Source organism: Falco peregrinus, chromosome 1 (assembly GCF_023634155.1).
Source record: "Falco peregrinus isolate bFalPer1 chromosome 1, bFalPer1.pri, whole genome shotgun sequence".
Lineage (NCBI taxonomy): Eukaryota > Metazoa > Chordata > Aves > Falconiformes > Falconidae > Falco > Falco peregrinus.
Genome location: NC_073721.1, coordinates 32,290,809 through 32,312,435, shown reverse-complemented (window position 1 = coordinate 32,312,435; position 21,627 = coordinate 32,290,809). Strand labels below are relative to the sequence as shown.

The 21,627-nt window shown below is 41.8% G+C and overlaps 1 protein-coding gene across 4 annotated transcripts in view; it reads left to right on the top strand.

The window, feature by feature from the left end:
* Nucleotides 1–20,322, top strand: part of SORCS1 (sortilin related VPS10 domain containing receptor 1) — a 304,525-nt gene extending 284,203 nt beyond the window's left edge. The window contains exons 24-28 of one of the 4 annotated variants that reach the window (XM_055793120.1): nt 10,070–10,169; nt 14,976–15,081; nt 15,257–15,417; nt 16,730–16,848; nt 18,176–20,322. In XM_055793120.1, coding sequence (XP_055649095.1) covers nt 10,070–10,169; nt 14,976–15,081; nt 15,257–15,417; nt 16,730–16,848; nt 18,176–18,232 — 543 coding nt within the window. In that variant the 3' untranslated portion in view covers nt 18,233–20,322. The remainder of the gene's footprint in view (nt 1–10,069; nt 10,170–14,975; nt 15,082–15,256; nt 15,418–16,729; nt 16,849–18,175) is intronic. The other 3 variants (XM_055793134.1, XM_055793127.1, XM_055793142.1) reach the window with 3 other exon arrangements.
* Nucleotides 20,323–21,627: the final 1,305 nt, after the last annotated feature.

Genomic DNA, 21,627 nt, shown 5'->3' with positions numbered 1-21,627 from the left:
GGAAGTAGAAAAAAAGCAGGAAGGATTCAGGGGATGATTCCTGCCCACAGGAACCGGAGTAGCCTCATAAGCCAAACTTTATGAGGCTGTCAAGAGTTTAGAAAGCACTGGAGGACAGAGCTGGGTGGTAGACCTGTGCAGGTCAGAACTTCGCTACTTTAAGGCGCAGGGATGGGGTTGGATTATCTGCCTGTCCTCTTCATGATGCTGGCAGTGGGGTTCAGCCACTATAAATTGTTTTCTCTGTGCAAGGCTGAAGCAGGCTATGACAACTGGAGGACTGTATCTCCCTGCAGGCCTCAAAGGTCCTGCCCACCAGGTGACCCTAGCATGATTGTGACTAAAAGATGAAACACTATGCTGGCCAAAAATCCTGAAATATCTCTCAGCTTATTACTTCAGATTCCAGGGGCAAAGATAACTAACTGTGGGTGAAGCACCACCCTACCTCTGCCTCTCCATACAGTATGTCTGTGGCTCAAGCAGACATGCCCCATGTCGGTACGAGCTATATGAACATTGGTGTAGAGGGTGTTGTCAGCTCACAAATACCAGCATCAGTGCTATGGTGAAATCCTCAGCATTCCTGGATGCCTGCTGCTCCACTGTATGGCACAAGGGGTTTAGCACTTCTGTTTGGGTTTGTCCCTCGATTTGTGAATAAGTGAAGTCTTCCCATCAGTGCATCTATCAACAATATCTTCCATTCCTTGTATTCTTGTTTTCTAGCAGCCTTTTCAACTGCCTGACCTGTTACTGGCAGTTGCAACTGCCTCTTGCAGCAGTCTAAGGCCTTGTTAACTTAGCTGTGGGCCTGAAACCACTAGGTCACCCAGATTCTTAAACTTTCCCTTGCTCAGCATCCTTAGCAATCATCTTTTCTTTTTTTGACAAATTAGTTTCTTCTGCAATTTTCACCACCCATGTAATAAACAAAAAAGATGGAGATTTACTGCTCCACAAAACCTTTCCTCCCTTTTCTCCTTCATCCCCCTTCTCTTTTCATTCATCACAAATTGGCAAGGAAGCCAGTCCATAAACTTTCAAATTTATATCTGACCCAGCTCCCCTCTGGCACTCAGCAGCTTATTGTGTTTTGCCAATTACTCCCTCTCTTTGTCCTTTTCTTTTATCCCCCTGTAAAAATGGGGTCTCTGTGGCTGTGGGAAAGGAAGCCCTGACAGTGCACTCCTGACCCTTTTTATGGACAAGAAGAAATGTCATTTTCAGTGGGACTCCAGCAGCTTCTCTGGCATCCTGCAGGGTCCAAATGGTAACCTTTGAAGAGCCAGAAACTATTTGCCATTTTCAGCCAGCTGTTTCTTGTGGAGAAGTATCTCCCTGGCTCCCATCAGGATGATCAGAATGTTTTTCTTACTAGTCTGTGGGTACTGCTTTCCCCTTCCTAATTACTCTACTAGAAAATGGCATTGTTTTCAGTGGGAACTGCCTAAGGAGGGCCCAAACATCTGTTTCTGCCTTCAGGTCTGAAGTGTATTCTGATACTGTTCCTGTTTTGTCATCCATTTGGCCTGTGATCCTTCACTATCCCTTTCCCAAAGTGTTTCAGAGTCCATTCAACACCTTCTCTCTGTGCTTGGAAGTCACTGGGATGAATACTGGGAGCAGATGTTTCTGCTGATGACAGCTTAAGTTGCTTCTTAGGTACTTTATAATGTATAGTGTTCTTTTCTGATAGGAACAAAAATCTGTCTTGTGTTCGTGAGCAAGCAACAAGCTATTCAAAGGCGTTTGTGTGTTTGCAGGTGCGCGCCCAAAGGATTTATAGTTCTGTGTGACTTTTTCTAATTTGGAAGAGAATCTTTAACGTGTACAGGAACAAAGTGGAAATAGTTTGTACAAACTGCCATGGAATAAGGTTCCTTAAGGAAGCAATTATGTAGATTGCTTTTTTCGTGGTGTCATACCACACATGGAAGCTACTCTCCAACATGAGACTCATGGTGAGTCTGTCCAGAGACAGTGACAAATAGTTTCTGTTCCTGGAACACTTGCAGTTAGAATAGATCAGGTGGGACAGAGTTACAGAAATTAATGTTTCTATTATGCAAAAGCTCTTGTTTCAGTACCCAAGGGAGGGAAAACCTAACTCATTCTCAAAATCAGAAGTTGGCGAAACTGAGTGAAATACCGTAGAAGGGCGTGAAACCCACCATGAACACTGTAGGCACAGGAGAATGAAGTGTGCTACAGCCCCCTCCTCTTCTTCCCCTCCTGTTAGAGCCTCCTAAAGTTGCAATCATATGACATGGATGTGGTGGTACAACCCTGAATCCATCATATTCACATGCCAGGTACCAGAAGAGAGGCAAGGGACACTTGGCAGTCCTGATGTTCTGCTCATCCAGCCTGGGTTTGAAAGGCAGAAGCCATGTAAATCGTGTAGGTGGTGCATGCTAACCTTCATTAGCTAGAGCAAGCAAAGCTAAGGACAGCTGATTGGAGTGGGAAGAAGGGGAAAGTGATAGAAACAGTAGCGGAAGAGGGAATTCAGACTACATCTCCCCACATTAAACTCACAAAATTGCTGCAAGCCATGTCTTTTACAGAGCATCTGTGAGGTTTTGGGCAGCTTGCTTAACCAAGCTGTATTTCATCACCTGAGCTAGACCGTTGTGCTGCCATGGGTAAAACAATGACGGGTACATGTGGTTTCATGGACTTTCACATTTGCCAGTAAATGTGATACATACCTAGTAACCATGGCGGTTTACTTTCTCACTGTTTTCTCTTGAGGCAGATTAAGCTGGTTTTATCTGGTACATACTCATTTGGCTTCTTTAGCACACCTTTGGGTCTCTCTGTCCAGCCATGCTGTGGTCTCTAGGTATGTAGTTTCCATTGACTTCAGAGGCAACTAGATGTCCAGTGTCCCTTGAAAATCTAGGTCTTAGTTTCCCATTTGTCAAAGTCTATTAAACTACTCTGTGCCACTCATATTTTATGAATCTAATCAGAGTAAGCCATGAATTGTTGGGTACAGTAATAGTGGCACTGGAAGCTGTCCTAGGCTCTACATCACGCTTGACAAATATACATTTCCATGCAGTTTTCCGTTAGGGTGGTGCATGTCTTCAGCATGCATTTAGCATACTGAATTTTTATTTATCTAAATTAAATGCTAATTTATCATCATTCATGGTGCAAATCTCATGCTCTTGTTGGGACTGCAGTTAGACGTTAGATGTCATGTTCTCCTTGAGCTGATGTACCACTCTCATTCAAGTGCCCCAGGTTTATTATTTTGTTCTGTGTACACACAGTACCAATTATTGTCATATCTGTTTGCAGATTTCATTTAGAAATGTGAACTCTGTATTCCTGATGCAGTCTCCCCATGGGAGACAAAAGTACCTTTTAAAAAGTTTAACTGCTATTTACAGCTGAAAAAAACCCAGTACATACGAGCCTGGGAAATTTTTCTTAATGTGCAGCATGGGACAATTTCACCTAATACAAAATTACAGAATTTCTGAGGACTTCAGGTTGCTCGATCCACTCCACTTTCTGTAGTCAGTGTAAACTTACAGCTTACTCTTCACAGCTTTATAAGAATCAAAAGGCCTTTCATCCTGCAGAATCCCAAAGCATTTTGCATATTTAAAGTCTTGTATCTATGACCAAAATGTTGTGACTTTACTTTTTTTTTCCCCCCAGTTGGAGCACTTGGTTTCCCATTTTATAGTAACTGAGGACAGACAACCAACCTGCTTAAAAATGTAGAAATAATTGGCAGCTGTAAAATGCTGCTGTTTGATTTGCATGTTCTCACTGCCACATAACTAAAATATCCCAAGTCTTGCAAAAACAGCCACCCACAACCACCATTGGCCGCTTGGGCCAGTATGCAGTTGTTACACAATCTTTATGGATGGGCTTGGTGAATGTGACGATTACAGAATTCAGATCTGCTGCTTCAAAAGCACTGAATTCTTTCTCTTCAGTGAAGGACAAACCTCTAATTAGTAGCATTTCAAGTAATTTTTGAGTAATTTTTAGCACTAATCCTATTCAATATAAATGCATGGTAGGAAGATATTCTACTCTTAACTCAGTAGAGGGCAGTGATACAAATACACAGATATGCTTACTCAATTTATTTCAGTGTACGGTTTTACTCAATAGGAAGATTCTAATGGGTTATCTTTTTTATTTATGCATTTCACAAATTATCTTCCATCCACGTTTTTTGCTAGTGGAGGCTTTTTGTCAAACACAGCAAATGTATCTCCTCTTAGTCAAATGAGATGTAAGCAGAACATGAGAATTCTAAAGTGATGTTTTCATGTCATGTAAAGGTTTCAGTGTTTTGGTGTGTTTCCCTTCAGTTCTCCATTTGCATGCTTTTACCTGGCCCACTCAAAATAACTGTAAAAGCAGAATGCAAAGTAGTTGTAGGAGCAACTAGCTAATGCCATTTGAGGCCATTACTCTTTTCCTCTGAAAAGAGGTATCAGCGATGTAGCAAGCATGATGGAGTCTTTGGCAAATGGCAACATCAGCTGGTTGGTAGCCAACTGTGCTCAACATGTCGCAGCTGTGGCCAGTATCTGTATCCAGCCGAAGAGATGGGAAATTACATGGGTGACTGAATATCAAATGGGCAGTAATGAACTGAGGAGATGAAATACCTCTGGCGAATTTAACACTATAGAGAGTAGGAAGCCTGTATGTGTATATGTCTTAGGATTCTTTCTTTAAAGCAGGTTTAGTTTTACTTCTGCTTCATTGTAGCTGATGGAGCTTCTATCTATTTTTATACATTTTTTCCCACCCACCCTCCTAAGCCTTAGGGTTTTAGCATATTTACTTTCACTACTTTTCTTTCCTTTGATGTATTTCATCTGTACCTGTCACCAAAATATTTTAGCAACAAGATCATGACAGTGACCACCTTCAAATCTTACCAAAAATGGTGACAATCAGTCCTGGAAAATAAATCCCAGGAAGAAGGGTAAATCATCTAGTGTTTACTAGGAGAGATTTTTTTAACATCTATACCTTTGTATGCAGCCCAAGTCTTCCAGTGGGTGCTTAGGGAAGGTTGGGCCCATATTTAAGTAGTAAAGGCAGGTAGGGAGAGAATGGAATAACATGAACCAGAAGACCTTGTACCAAGGGCTTTTTTCCTTAGCCAGCTTTTCTTGATCAGCTGCTTGTGTGCCGTAGAAGAGGCTGTCTAAATATCTTGTCTTAGTGTCTTTGAGTTAACTCCTGCCATGTGTGGCCATCATCCTTCCCGCCTTTTCATCTTTTGCTCAGTGTACAGAGCAGCCCTCGATTCTCAAGACTCCTTCTGGTGACCTTTGTTCATCTAAAGCTTTTATGTCCAGGGTCTCTCTGTGTTCATATCTTGTCCCAGAGTAACCATAGCAATGTCCTCTGCCTTGTGCTCTCACAGTACCTCTGGATACTCACAGCAGCTTGAATTTAGCATCATTCATTAAAAGATCTCAAGAAATCCCTGCTGGACCCTGTAAGTCAGTGATTGTGCTATTTTCAATGCTAAGGCAAGGAAGCTTTAGAGGCCTGATGTGAAGTAACCAAGGTTATGCAGGGCCAGTGGCACAGTTTAAAGTAATGCACATTTGCCCTGACTCTTGATTCACTTCTGTAATGATGGTTCAAGTCACTTTCTACCAATCGATGTGCATAGTTCTTTCCCTAGTTGTTTATTGATTTGCTCTATGAATTGAAGTGTAGCACTCTTTAGTTGATATCCTTACACAGTATCTATAAAATTATCTAGATTCTTAGCTGGTACATACGGGCATAGTTGAATCACATTCAATTAGTCTAAACCAATTTACACCAGAGGTTTCAAAATTGAATAAAAGTATGGGGAAATGCCCTTCTGAGTGATAATTCTGTTTCTTGGTGCACATGGTTCTTTCACAGTCCTAGTTCTGACAAAATGCTAAGAGAAGCCAAATTAATTTTTGTTTTGTTCCATTTTTAAATTGGAATCTCTTTTTTTCCTTCACAAATTGACTGTTATTATTATTCATTATGTGTCCTTTGATGAAAAATGATACATGAAGAATGGTTTCTATTACTGAATTATTTTTGCACATCATGCTTAATTCTGCAAATGAAGCAGATAAAGTCAATGAGGCTCAGTTAAGGACCAAAACTAATTCTGAAAGCTAATTATTTTCACAAGGGAGACACGTGAAGACTATAAATTAGAAGGTTGCTATTCTAAGTTTTGTCTTCAGCTGAGTTAGTTGCATCTCCAGCAGTGAGAGGGGAACAAGGGCAGGTCTGAAGGCAACCTGTCCCCAAGCTGAAGGTCTACCTGTTCAACGGGAGTTGCACAGCTATTTGTGAAACAGGCCAAAGCACTTCTATGTTTCTTTATCTGCTTTTTAAACAAAAATGCATCTACAGTACCCCTTTGAATGCAGAAATAAAGGGAAGCATAAGACCAATTGAAAACTTTTCATTATCTCAATGACTGAGATCAGTTTTTGTGTGATTTATTTCAAAGACACTTTATTAATGTTGTAAACAGATTATGTGAGTCAGAACTAGATTAACGTCTGATAACTGAGCTACAAATAGACTTGATAGAATAAGAAAGGCAGAAGATCTAATTCTCCAACCTCAAAGTGAGTGGCCTGAGTGATCTGTGGTTTACAGATCCCCTTGGGACCGCATGAGGACCAGAAACATTGTCAGGTCCAACTCTGGAGACCAGCGTTCAATCCCAATTTGGCCCTCTAGCTGTGTGTAACCCACTTGTTGACCTCAAATACTGACTTCTGTAAAGCATCGTGTATGATTTCTATTTCAGATATTTTTGAGAACAGAAATGCACTTTTCTCCCTCTTTCTATACTGTCTATATGTCTATATCAAAAACCATCCAACTTACCACATAAAGAGAAATGAAAATATTGTAGCAAGCAAGCAGGGATTTTAAAAACATGTCTGTTCTTCCCTCAGAAGTGCATGTCAGGAATCTCCAGAGCTGCCTGAGGAAGGCAGATGCCTTATTCTTATAAAAACTTCTGGTGCTTTTGAAGGTCTCAGGCTGTTACACATTTTTTGACTTGTTCAGATTCTGTAAAGACCCAGGCAAAAAAGCTGCACCCAAAAAGCCACTGGGAGAGCATATAATTAATTGAGCCAAGGAAATATGCTGTATACCCTGAGCAGCCTGAACAGTTGCTGCCTGTTTTGACATTTTGCATATAGTCCTGGAACAGTGATGGCTATTTCAAGCCTCTGCTGAGGTTACTGATGGTTTCAGGCAGAAATCATTTTATTCCAAGTTGCATTTGTACAGGATGTAGCATAATGAGCTCCTTATTCATGATCAGGTAGCAATACAGTACACTAATAATAAACTTCAGTTGTGACTATTTCTCTCTTTCTTTTTCTTACTACTTCACTCTTACTGCCTCTTCCCTCCCTATTACTCCTTTTCATTGGCTCGCCAGACAAGAATATTGGTTGAGTTTTCTCTCACACACTCAACTTTCCTGCTGGGAGGCTGCCACAGCAACTCTCTGCCGCAATGCCCCTGCCAGTGCTGCTGTTTTGCCCTCTTCACTCTGTGCCACAGGAGTCCTTAGGTAGGCTAGGTGAGATGTCAGTGTTCCTGTAAGGCACTAGTGCCCAACAAAGTCTCTGGTCCCTTCTCATGATGACTTTCTTGAGGTTCTCCCATTCTTCCATGTCTTGCCCAAATCCTTGATGAAACCATTCTCCAGTACTAGACAGAAACATTTGCTAGCTGTGTTCTCAGTTATAGATCACATTAAGCCTCTTTATGTATAGAAGGCATCACGTATAGCTTTTACCTTTACTGTTTCTCTGACAATTTTGTGCAGCTATTACAATGTTGAATTTGAAGAGGAATGACACAGTGTGGTTGTTCTTTCCTTCAGTTTACTGTCTTGTGGTTGCTTTTTTTCCGAGGCTCATCTGCCCCAACAACATCAGGATCTCAGAGCACAAAGCAAGGTAATTCCTGCAGGGGTATGGAGGAGACCTGTCAAGTCATGTTTGGGACTAGAAATGTCCAGGATGATATTTCTCCTGTTATTTACATGAGCCATTAATGTACCTGTTTACAGCTTATCGATCTGCATCTGTTGCTCCAGTTTTAGAGATGAAGCACTCTTTATAGTCGTCAATCTTGGTTATTAATATGCTCAAATTCTTAAAGAGGGATATAATTTGCTTCCCAGGCTTTCTCTCATGTACTGTACATCTTTGTGTCACCATCCCTGCTGCTCTGAGATCAGCAGATGGCTCTTTGTAAGCAGGTGGTATTTTTTCTTGCTATTGGAAGAAATATATTCACTGCTCATTCTGGCACCCATGAAAAAATTGTAAACTTTAAAGAGATATGTTAAAAAATATAAATAAAATGCCTGTAAGAGTTATTGCCAAATTGATATTGGACCAAAGGCACCTATTCAAGTGATCAGCAGCCAGAAATGAAGTATATAAGCCAAGAGTATTGAAAGAACCATTAAGAATGTTAAAAAAATAAAAGAGGCAGATAAATCTCATACTGTGATGAATGATAGCCAAGGAACATCTAATCATATCTGGATAGCATTTACTGAAATAATTCAACCAGACAAAAATGAAGAACATGAAAAAGATGGTGTAAAAATTATTGGAATGTTCTTTTTTCTGACAATTTTTCATTAATCTTCAAGAAGGAATAAGGATTTATTTAAAACAAATTAAATTAAGTGGTGAGCACCAGAATACAGTTCCTCTTGATCTTGGTATGGCTATAAAAACACAACGTTCTCAGCAACTGCATTTAAACGTTATGCAGTGGGGGTATTTTTTTGCTGTTTTCCAACCACTTCTCCCTAATAAACCAACATGCAGAACATTGGTTGTGTTCAATAGGAAAATTGTTCACTGCTGTAAGAAAATGTAAAATACATGAAATGTCTAGCAAATGAACCAAAGACTCAAAACAACCTATCAGCACCGTGTCTATAGGCTTCCATTCCTTTATTAATCTATCTGGATTTATTGCTTTTAATGGCAACATGCTGCGAACTTCTTCAATATAATTAGGAGCAATATAGAGAAAATGGCTTTTTGCATATTGTGACAAACTGACAAAAGAAGGAATGTTTAGGAACAGATTGGACCAAAGCTTGGCTTCTTCACTGTAAAAATACGGATTTCATGGGGTCTTAGCTGAGCAAATGCTCATCTTTTCTGTTTTGTCCTTTAAGGAGGAACAACCTGCTTCATTTCTGCTACAGCTCTATTGTCATCAGAGTTATGGCCAGATAATCTAGTGATATAAAAGCTCTGTGGAATGTCTCGCCTATGCAAGAGATAATATAAGAGCATGTTCTCTCTGCGTGTAACCCATAAGATTAGATGGAACATGCATTTTGTTTAAGCTACACTCTGTTATCAGTAAAAACTTCCAGATTTGAACAGGTTTTGATACATACTTAAGGTTTAGGGAGCAGTTGGCTTGAAACTCAAAGATGTATGAAATGAAATTTGGTTTTAGGACTTGAAATGTAAGTGCAAGCTTGGCCAAGGACTTTAACTATTCATTGTGATTCAGGTATATGATATTATGAACATGCTTTAAGGTCATGGAGTGAACCACTCAAGAGGCAAAAAGTTATTTGTTATGAGCAAAGGAGTGTTAACTATCGAAATGTTTCTCTTTGCTTGAATAGTAAATGGAATTCACTGATATGCTGTTGCTGGCTGGTCCTGCAGACACTGCCATGTGTAGGTGCAATGTTTCCTTGGGGCCCAATTCCCTTTTGCTGCTGGGCCACTCCTACATAGGTGTGACAGGGCAGCTTGATGCTATCAGTCGTTGCCAACTGTACACAAACCACTCTGGACATATTACTGGCAAGATGTGTTCAGCTTTCACAAACTACCTCTTTGTAAGGTGACAGGAAATTGTGCTTGGAAAGTCTGGTGTCTCTGCAAAATCTTTGCTTTGCATGCAGCTCCGTTTCCTACCCACCTATTGGCAATCTAAACCAATGACCAAGAAACAAATGCATTTCTTTTTTTCTCCTTTTTTCCAGATTTCAGAAAGACTGATCCAGAAACTGAACCAAAACCTGGTCCATTTTGAGTTGAAGCCAGGAGTTCGAATCCTTGTCCATGCTGCCCATTTAACAGCAGGTCAGTATCCTCTTTCTGTGTACACCCTCTCTGTTGCTCTGTAGCACAGAAAGCAATGTATTCCTTGATGGTAGTAGTATGCTACCAGCTGCATTTTAAACATTTCTTATTTTTATGTCACAGTAACAACTCAGTGTATGGGCAGACATTAAAATGCCTGCTCCACCTCCCCTTTCTTTATCATGCCCAAAAGATATAGTGACTTTTGCATTTATGACTAATCCTTTTGTTTACTTACGTGCAATAATTTGCTGCTGTTGTTGGAAATGCAGATAAGTAGCAGTACAAATGTGTATTTCTTGGCTGTCTCTGAAATATTCAGCAGCTAAGCAGCACCATGGTGTATTCAGCCTGGATCACAGGGTGCAAAGGTTATCAACTAACCTTGGAGATACTCAGATATTCTAGAGTCAACAAACATTCAAAGCAGCTGAGCACAGTTCAGAAGTTGTTCAGCAGTCTGAAAGACTAGAGTCAATTTATACATGCACAAACATAAGATTAGGCAGCTTGGGCTTTAACTAGCCATCTCCAAAGTCCTGATATTTAATTGCATGCATCTCTGTCTATTCTGTATGTTAAATCCTCATTTCACAGCACAGGCCCAATTTAACTATTACAAGAGCTGGGATGAACAAATTCATGCTCAGGACTCTTAGGAATTCCTTTTGTTCAGGAGCTGCTGGTGATTCTGATCAGTTGGTATCAGCTTCTTTTGCTGACTTGCAAAGTTAGCAAAAGCCTCAGTTCAATTATACCAGCAAACTGTTCTCCAAAAAGCTTCTTATGATAAGAACAGGTCTGCCCGAACTGGTGTTAGTCCATGTTCTGCCTTGTCTGTAAAGGGAAAGGGCAAAGTGGCTGCTAGGAAAGGGTATAATGCAACTGCATTTAAACCCCTCCAGAAGTAAGTCCTGGTGTTTGCAATATTTCATTTTTTTCTAAGCAGAACTTGCTAATATCTGCCCTGGGAATATTTCTACATGTTTCTGCTTTCCATTAGCTGTGGAACAGATGCTTGCTTTTAGACATGTTAGAACCAAAAGCATGAAACAGCAGAGACCGCACAGCTGAATAACCTCTAAAGAAAAGAAAAAAAAAAAACCAACCAACAAAAACCCACAACAGCTTGAGAAGTCACTTTGATGTTTTTTTCTCCTGTAGACTGTAAGAGAAAAATGTAATAGACATATGACACAGAAGAATTGCACGATTTTACATTTAAGATTTAAATTCATATCCATTTTACATAGTGATTGTTATCAGAGAAGCCATCCTTGGTCTGAATTTTCAATGATGATTAGTGATACTATATGTACTTTCAGAAAATGCTCAGTGCCTCTTTCTTAAAAGAAACACACCTGAAAGCATCTTAATGTGAGCTTCAAATGTGGAGTTACCTGCAATTGCTCATTCTGGTCATTTGCTCTGCCAATGCACATGGATGTTTTCCATTTTGGTCAGTGTTCATTACAGTCAAGATCGAATCCCAAATGAACATTTAGGCATGACTACTCTGGCTCTGAATATCCCTGAGGCCTTTTCTAAAAAATTATATTTAGAAAGAATCACATCAGATATTCCTGGGAAATCCTTACCCCTTGCTACTGAAAGGACATTCCTGATTTCATGTAGTGGAAACAGATGACATTTAAAATCACATATCCAGCCCTGCCTTTAATACAAGATGAATCTAGAGCCAAGTTTTGTGCTGTATGTAGGAGCCTCCTGCAGCTTCTTGGAGAGGAATTATGGCATCTCTGCATGAGGGAGTGCACAGGGTCCCCACTTGCTACCTCCATGCTCAGAGCTGGCTAAAAGCTGGGTAGCTCCTGTCCTGAAGCCAAATAATTAGCAGAGGTACTGTAGCACTCTTCTGAACTGCTAAACCTTGTCTGCTGCCCTGAATGAACCAAAAGGCAGGATCTATCAGTGTGGCATACTGCCATGCTAAATAATAGTATGGCCCCCGGACACGTGCTGGCCTGTTTCTTGCTAGCTCAGGCTGAAGCACAGTCTGTTTGGCTCAGAGATGCTGTATAATACATGTTAGTTGTGCTCACTGAAAATGAACATTTATATTTGTATTTAGACACACACTGGGACTGAGTACTTTTTGTCCATGACAGATGCAAACAGTCATTTGTCCTGCAAGGTGGGCTTTGTTGTACTCTTTGAAACCACTGGTGAGATGTTGGATTGCTGTAACTGGCTGCACGTTGCCCTATAGGAACACTGCAAGATTTTGTCTCTTGCGGAAATATGATTCAGTAAGAATGCAAAATGAGCCTGGACTGCCAAACTAGACATTAAAAAGTCCAGAGAGCAGCCACTGTGAGGTATATGGCTCCTTATCAAGCTGCAGAGGTCATGACTTAGTTCCCTGTCTAAATACAAGGCCAAATTTAATCACATAAAAATTTGGGTACGGTTTAGAATTTGGCAGAACACCAAAAGAATGATACTTTGCTGCCGAAAACTATTGCTTTGGTTGTCAAGGAAGAAGAATTGTTCTTTTGAAATCCACACTTTTGTTAAAGATTAAACAAAACAAAGCAGGGAGACCTAGAAAACACAAGCCAGCACCAGAAGCAATCCCTAGAAAACACAACCCAGCAGGATGCGCAAGGCCCAGAAGTGCTGCTCTGGTCTATTGCATCCCTTCTTTCCCAGACTTTTCACTGTGACCCTGTGTTGGACTCCAGGATGCTATGGGCTGTAGTTGGCTGAACCACAAAGCTCAGCATGTGTTTTTTTAAGTGCATATGTATGTGTACATACACCTACATTTAAGTTCCCACACCCCAGTGCACATGCGCGCTCCTCCCTGTGTGTGTGCCTGGTCATGCACAGCAGCAATTTCTGCAGCAGGGGAGCTGCTGGGAACCTAAATGCAGGAATCTAAACTAGCTTGGTGTGGGTATTCAAGCAGAACTTGTAGAAATGAGCCTCTTGTGTGTGTGTGTATGTTGTACGTGAGCATGTGCATTCCCTGAGTGCAGAAGAGTGACAGGCATTGGACTCAGCACATTTCATACATTAGTCTTCGTTGTTCAGGCCACAGTGGAGGAGGGATTCATTTATGGCAATTACGGACAACAGACTGCAATTCATTCATCATGCTCATTCCTTCTTCTCATGAAAAAAAAAAAAACCAAACCAAAGTCCCCAACTCAAAAGACAGCAATTTTAGCTTTAAGGGAAAGTAAAATACACCAATATTCCTCACAAAGCAGTTAAAAAGCTGTTTATTAGCAGACTCTCAGTGCAGCATTATAACAAGAACATTGAGTGATGCTGAGCCTGAATGGGATGCAGAGCCAGTTTATCATCCCACAGAACTGCAGAGACACAAAAAGTACAGACAGAAAGGGGGCAGAGTGGAGATGTGTGAGGAATTCATAACAATGGATCATTTCATCCCAGTGCCTAACCTTCCTGAGGCTTTATGCTCATGCCTGCTTGGTGTGGGAAGGCGAAGTTTTCATACTTCTTTTTGTAAATTTTGACTTTATCAGGCTGGACATGACAGCTGAAAGCCTGTGTGTGTGTGATGTGTGTGCCTGAGGAAGTATTTGCTTGTGTGTGGATGTTTTCTTGTGTCTTCTGGCTCTGGTTTAGGATGGGTCTGTTCAGAGGATGTGAAGAGGGGCAAGAGAAAGAGGACGTGTATGGCAGCAGTTCAAATTAACTTTCATTGCCTTGCAGAGGAAGGCACTACCTACACCTTGTTCTATGTGTAATGCCAGATAGAGACAGCCAGTGAGGGTGTATCTGCCGTGTGCATTAGCTCTGTATAATGGCTCAGATACAGCTGCGTGTCTGTCTAAGTATGCTTTATTAGTGTCTGCACGAAGAACAGAGACTACTGGACCTATGTGTGTCCCTTTTTGCGTGCTAGATGCCTTTCTGTTTCTGTGTGTGTATATGAATGATGGAAGCTCTATTTAATACAATTTACTTTGTATTTCTGGGAGAGCCATGCTTCTGGCTGCTTTGTGTGGCCTTATTTTGCAAGGAGCTATGAAAAGGTGGTGAACAAAACTCTGAGGAGAAGCACAGAAATGCTTTTTGATTGGTTAGGGTTGGTTTTGGTGTTCTTTTTTTTTTCTTGAACCTGTGTACTCTCTTGTATGGAAGACTTGTGGGAGAGAGCAGGGCACCAGGAGACAGTAGAACACGTTCAGAAGAGTAGGAAAGGGATAAAGGAAGTAATTGAAAATGTCAGAGGTGTGAGAAGAGCTTGCCATGATAAGGCAGTGTCTGTGGAAGGCACTGCACTTCTGGTCAGGAAGGAACAGGACTGAGCAGGGAACAATATATTTGGTGAGCATCATTGCTTCAGTAAAATTGAGCCAGTTGCTCATTATTCACTAGGCATTGGGAGCTGTCCACACTAACTCTAAACAAAATAGAAAGTCAACACAACAAGTTAGCCTGTGGATAGCTCCAGGATCATCCAGAAAATGCCAGTTTTGGTACCCAGGTAACGCCTTTTGCAACTACCTTAGGTAACTGTCTGCAATATGAGGAAATATGTTTCAGGCAGTCCTCTAATAGGCCAGAGAAGAAAGGCCTCTAAGGGGAAAGCTATGGAACTGGACATCAAGGGGTAGATTGAGCACCACAAGTGGTCTGAACCCAGGTTTACTTCCAGGTGGATTAGAAAGGGTGGGAAGCCCCAGAGACATGTGGACAGATGGGACCTGCTACATGTGCAATAAGGGGAGAATGAACTATGCTTCTGGAGGGTGCAACTTTCACTCCAGGTGGGGGTGGCTCTAACGTTCTCCCCCTCTCTTGCAGCTCCCCTGGTGGACCTCACTCCCAGTCACAGTGGTTCAGCTATGCTGATGCTCCTCTCTGTCGTGTTTGTGGGACTAGCTGTGTTTGTAATCTACAAGTTCAAAAGGTATGACCCTCCCCGAGCCATTGCCTTCTCCCCATTGCTGCCTTTCACTGAGGTGTTTGGGTTTTGTTTTGCTGGGTTTTGGTTTTTTGCAGTGATTTATTTCTTGGTTTGTAAAAGCTGATACTACATCATCTGCCAGAGTACCCCACAATGATGGTTTCTGTTAATGTTTTAGGAAGATTCCTGGCCTTAATATATATGCACAGATGCAGAATGAAAAAGATCAAGAGATGGTCAGTCCAGTCAGTCAGAGGGAAAGCATACCTAATGTCCCTCAAAGTGAGCTGGTGAGCCCTGAGCAACTAGTAGATGAGAAGTTGGAAGTCCAGCCCATAGGTAAATAACTTGCAGCATCCCGCAGCTGGTCAGACTCTTGACTTATAATTGGCTAACCCTTTTCTCAGCCTCCCCCCTCCCCATATTCCTGCACACTCCTCCTCCCATCCTCTTCTGCCGCAGCAGTAGTTTCGCTACAGGAATCCTTGCTAACTTTTCCCTCTCCCTCACTGCCATGTGATGAAAGGGAGGGAAACAACTTTAGGCTTTTTCTCTCTCCTAGTTGCTCTGTGTAGATCCCCTCCCCTTCCCAAAAATCCTGCTGGCACTTAACTTTTGCTGTAAGGCAATTTAATTTATTTTGCTGGGGCTGATACAGTTGCGGGGCTAAACCCCATGTCCAGGAGAACTTCATCCACCCTCACCTGGAACGTGGAGGTGAGCAGGTGATTCGGTAAGTCAGATTTAAAAGCTAAATACTCATTGATGTTTTTACTGTTGTGGTCTTTGTGCTGTGCCAGACCTTATTGCCAGCAGCAATGCTAGCCTGGCTGATTCCCAGGGAAATCGAGCAAAACCTGGGATCTCAGCACTGGACAGCTGGGTTTGCCCTCAGGCTGATGTCTTACCAGGCCTCTGTGGTTGGAAATGTGAAAAGCAGACTTTGATAGGACCTAAAGTGAACAGACTCAAAGCGGGTATACTGGGATCAGTCACATGTTTGCTCATGCTTTTATGTTTTCTGTTACCCTGACTACAGTAAAAGTGTTGGGATGGAGCAGGGATATTTCAGCCTGGGGACATGTTCTGCTAGAGCCAGCATCGCTGGGACATTGCTCAGCTTCACTTGTGAGGTGATAATTCTGCAGGCTCAGCCCCTTCAAATAAGGACGTGGACCTAATTTAGAGAGATTAAAGTTTATAAGCTGTTTTGACTTAGGAGTGAAGCATAGTCATAACTGAGATCCCTTATTTGCACAATTTCATCAGCTTAACCAAATCTTAGGATCCCACCTGAGGATGTCCCTAAAATTAATGGGAGTTCTTTCTAAAGCAGTCTTGGAGTTACAGCTACTGCAGAGAGGGAGCAAGGGGAAGGGCAATTAAAGGAGGGAATGTGATGTGCTAAGATTGTGGCCTGCAAAAAAACTTGAGAGGAAAAAGAAGGATGTCTCTTTATGAAACTGATGTCTGAGCTGGAAACCCCACTGCAATCAATACCAGTCTCTCCTCACCTGCTCACTAAGGAGAGATCTTGTAGCTATTAAAAGCTTTTAAGCAGCTATTCATCAGCAGACCTGGACATCCCTGCTTAGCACAACACAGGATGGAGTGAGGGGACCAACCTTCCCATGTGGTGTTCCCCATACAGAGCAACCCCAGGCCACAGTCCAGAACCAAAGGAAAGGAAATGCAACCAAGGTAGTCTGGACAGAGGACTTCCAAAAGGCTTGTGGATCACCAAGAGGTTTCAAGCCAAGACCCGGAGCGGTGGGTCCTAAACTTTAACAATTCTTTTTTTTTTGTTTGTTTGGGCTTTCTTTTTCTTTTTCCCCCAGAAGCCTCCAAGGCAAAATTGATGTAAGATGTGAAGGGAGAAACACCCAATTTCAGGTCTGAAACTCTTTTTCTAGAGTTAGATGGGCTTTGAGCTCCACCTTTCTAAAAGTGTAATGACCATGGTTCATGCTGTTCCAGAGGTAGGGAAACATGTTTTCACAGGTCACTGTGAAATTGTCACAGGTGACTGAAACAGGTCACAGGTGACTGAAGTGGGAAGAGTCCGTCATCTGCTAGCAGCCTGGTGCTGGAAAATAAACGCTTGAAGCCTTGAAGTAGTCAAAATCAAATTTTGGGGGTAGGTTTTCATTTGGTGCAATTGTAGTACTTCTGGCTTTCTACAATGGCCAGCATTCTGTGTGTTTCTCAGCTGTGCTACTGGACACTGTATTGGATCAGAAACTGGCCTTTTTTAATTCCTTGGTTTGCAACTACAACTGCAGTAGTGAGCACAAAAGGTAAATATATGGGATACATAGACTCAATTCTTTATCAAAAGGAATCAGTCCAACAAACTTCCTAAGAGTGTTTTTCCATCCTGTCAGTAAGATGAATGAGGAAACTGAATCAGAGCTCACTGACAAAATGAAAAGGTCTGGACCTAGGTGTAAACAGAATAGGAAGTGCAAAGGCTCTTCACTTTCCTATACAACCACCTCATCTGTTTCTGGAAATCAGCAATTTCTTTTTTAATGAGTTTTCTTTCTTTTGGGAAAACAAAACAAGACTGTAATTGGGTGTTTCTCTTCTTTATGCTTGCTCAGAAGCCAGGTTTTTTCAACCCCTTTGACTAACATTCAGGGATCCTTCCTTGGAGGAATCTGAATGAATGTCCCTGGATCATTTAATTTTCTCTCCAAACTCTGGCAGCAAAAAACCCGCAGTCCCTATTTTCTGGATGTGAATGGTTTAGACTCTTCTTTTGCAAATGCAAAGCTTAAGGTTATATATGAAATTTCCAGCACCTTATCATTGCAAATGAGTTACACATTTCCTCTGAGGACCTCAGCCCCTCCTTCCCTCCACCCTCTGCTCTGGCCTCTCCTTCTTCTGTTCAACATGAGTGAATCATCTTCATTAGCAAAAGAACAGGACATCACCTTCAGTGTTTTGAATGACGAGAAAGCATTTCTGGGAAGAACGTGTCAGTCTGGAACAGTTGAACCCAAAGGCCAGCAAGGTGATACCTTCAAACATTTTCATTGGCTAAACACACTTGTTATGTACTGACTTTTATTTTGTTCTTTCTTTGCCACAGGAAGTATTTCCACAGCTGCTGAGCCCCAGAGCACAAAAGAAATCCCTACCTATGTAAACGGTTGAACTGAGGACACCGATATACATCTTAAAAAAAGGAGGAAAACTCACTGCATTTGGACTTTTTAATTCTTCAGATGACAAAGGGTTTTTAGCTTTAAGCCTGTGCATGTGGACATTATACTGAGACCATAGTGGAACTGCATTGTACAGGTGTTCAATTTTAGTGGGGGGTGGGGGGAGAGGAACTAGTACCACTATTCACTCCTGCGGCCCTTCCCCTCACCCCTCCACTTTTTTCTGATCTGTCTCTAATTTGTAGAAAATTCATAATGATGTAGGCCAAGAATGTGCATGGGGGTCTCTAGGGAGAGGGGTGGGCTGGGATGCCAGGGGAGAAGGGCTGGGGGAGGTGGGAGGGGCATTTAGGGTTCTTGGCTTTAGATTTAACTGCTCTTTTAGCACTTTGGGCTGCGGGAGGGCTAGCTGCCCCAGCAGACTTTCATAGGACACAAAAAAATCACACTGGAGTTTAAAGGCACTGAAAATATTCTTGGTCTGTCTGGTTTGTGTCTGTCTTTGGACACTCCCCTTCGTTCCTCTAGCTGCAGCTGCTGCCTGTGCCCCACGGCTGCGAGGAGGCTCTGTGCAAGTGGGGATGATCCCAACCCCAAGTCCAGGCTCACTCTTTAACAGCTTTTTTAGCCTGCTCACACCAAGGCATCCCACCGATAACGCCATTGAAAGATAACTTTTTGCCTCCTAACCTTGAACGGAACAGAACGAGCTGCATTACAGGCAGGGAGGTCTGTCCATACTGCAGGTGCCGGAGGTTATTGCCAGCATGAACGTACACTGTACTTCGTACCAGCCTTACACCTGCAGTTTTGGCTGAGAGAAAGCCTCAGTAACACCCTCAGCCACATTTAGTGCTGATGTTTGGATTTGTCTGGGGAAGTCCCAGGAGATCTCTGCCTTTTGGGGGTCACCCCGAGGCCTGTCAATTTTTTGAAAGACACCTTGCCCAAAGAATAGGGAGCAGGGAAAGGTCTATGTGGTTTCCTATGGCCTTCTTGGCAACAGCCCTTGTTTGCAGATTTGCAAATTCCTGCCATCCAGGCAGAGGAAGGAGAATAAAAGAGGATTTGGTGTGAGATTGTTGCCACGCGTTATGAGCCCCAGCACCACAGAACCACACTAGTACAAGATTTGATTTCTTGTACAGAATAATAATTTGATTACTTGTACACAATAACATGACCTTGTATCTTACACTGCAACTAGAAATGGGGCTGCAGGACATACTCAGGTAGACTATGTAAGGCGGCGGCAGAAAAGCAGGCTTAGTATCCTCAAGTAAGTCCTCCCAAGAGGATATCTGGCTAACCTGTGGTCATTACAGCTGTTGATTTCCAACCCAGCTCAGGTAAACTCAGCACCAGGACTTTGGTTTGAAGCGCAAAGATAGAAAGACAGTAACCAATGCAGACTTACTTAACTGTGCTAGGTGGAGGCAAATAGACGCCAGTTCATAATCAGTGCAGCACACCTAGGAGGCATCCTGATTCCTAATATGAGTGGGTTTTGTTCAAAAGACATTGTACATGGCTACCTGAGTTAAAACAGGAGAAAGCAGCATTCTTGGCATTTCCCAGAGTCTCCGGACAGGGCTGTGGTGGTGGTGGTGGTGGGTTAGAATTTCTCTGCCACAAATTGGGGAGAGCCCAAATCAACCTACTTGCTGGCAAAGAAAAAAAGCGATACCAAGTGTGAGAATATTAGACCCCTAGCAGTTAAAGGATCATCACAGTAGAGAGTCCTCTGCCTCTTTCTGTAGTTTCTCTGAAGATTAAAAGATAGAAACATAGCAGTTTGTATGGCTTCGCTGTTTTCTTTGCAACTACAGCTTTAGGGAAGATGGGAAAGTTTTGGCAACAACTGTATAATACTCCCCACTGAAGTCCAACATTAGCCAACTTATTTTTATAGTAAGCCAATCAAAAAGTTTTCTTATAGTGTTGGAACTATTTCTAGTTTTAAAATTACTTTTTTTGATGTACTTTTTCATCTTCTTTTTCCCTTTCGTTAAATACGATGTAGCGTAATGTATAATTGCTATTGTTTATTGCTTTTACAGTCATATTTATTAAACAGATTATGTCTCTAAATGAAAGCCTGTGTTTTAGTTACTCTTTTTAGCTCTCTGTCCCTGACTGGGATCCCCAACTACATTAAAAAGGTAGGAAGTTGATTCCTTCAAAAAGAAAGGGATGTTCAGTAGAAGTGGGAGAGAGTGGTGTTCGCGTGCTTCTGAAAATATAGTTCCTAGTAACAAGACGCCAATGTGAAGGTTACTTCCTCAGTCAAAATGCTTTATAAAGCTGAGGGATGCAGAGGTGCAATGCTGTTTGCAAAACCAGGAGGTTTCCAAACAAGCAATGGTAGAGCTCTGAGCAGTTCCCTGGAGCTCCAGCTCCAATCCCTGCCCATGGTTACCTTTCCCCATACACACTTTCTGTGAAAGGTTCCTTAAGAATACCTTTTTTGACTATACTTTTGCCAACACTGATAAGGGAACATTTAAATTATTCGCATTACCGATTAATTAGGTTTTACGTGTGAAGAAAATGAAGCACAGGAAGTTTCTGTCAGCTTGACAGTGACATGTTGCTAAGAAAAGGAAAGAAAACATAGCTTCTCTGCTTTTTAAGTCAGGATGCAACCACCAGCTTGTTCTACCTCTTACAATGGGTTACTAGTTCGGTTCTGTAGCCTTTTTTATACCCCTGATATAAGAATTTACATACACACACGAAGGGTCAAAGATCTGGTGTTTGTGTATTGTAAACAACCCAGGACATGGTATTGCATGTTAAGTCCAGGAACGATGAATTTGCTTATTGAAGAGTGTGTAGTTTTCACACCCTGAAAAAATCCCGCTATAATTACAATTACTAGCTTAAAATGTTACAGTAAACACTGCAGCCTTTCTTCACATTTCACTCAGCCTGGATGAACGGCTGTCGCAGCCATGGTCATGGTGCAGGTGCCTCAGAGATCTGTGTGTAGATGTAATCTGCTTTTATCTTTTAAGTGCCCACCTGAATTATCAGGCGTCTGTTCTGGCCATAAACGGTAAGTCTGGTTTTGGCAAGCACCTCTAAAGCATTTTGAGATCATTCTCTTCAGCTTGTTGTGTGTCCCGAGGCAGAGACTGATTGTTATTTGTAGTTGTTTTCTGGTTTGTATAACAACACAGCGATTCACTGCTAATGGCTGAACACTGAGACAATAAACAAAGAATATACCAAATACTTAAAAAATCCAATATGAATTTTCTCTGAGGATATTATCATACCTTGAGACAATAAAAAAAGTTCGTTATTGTTTGTCAGAAAGAGTGGGGATTTAAAATATTGTTAAAACCTCGAAGTTTTTTCCTAATTTGATGTT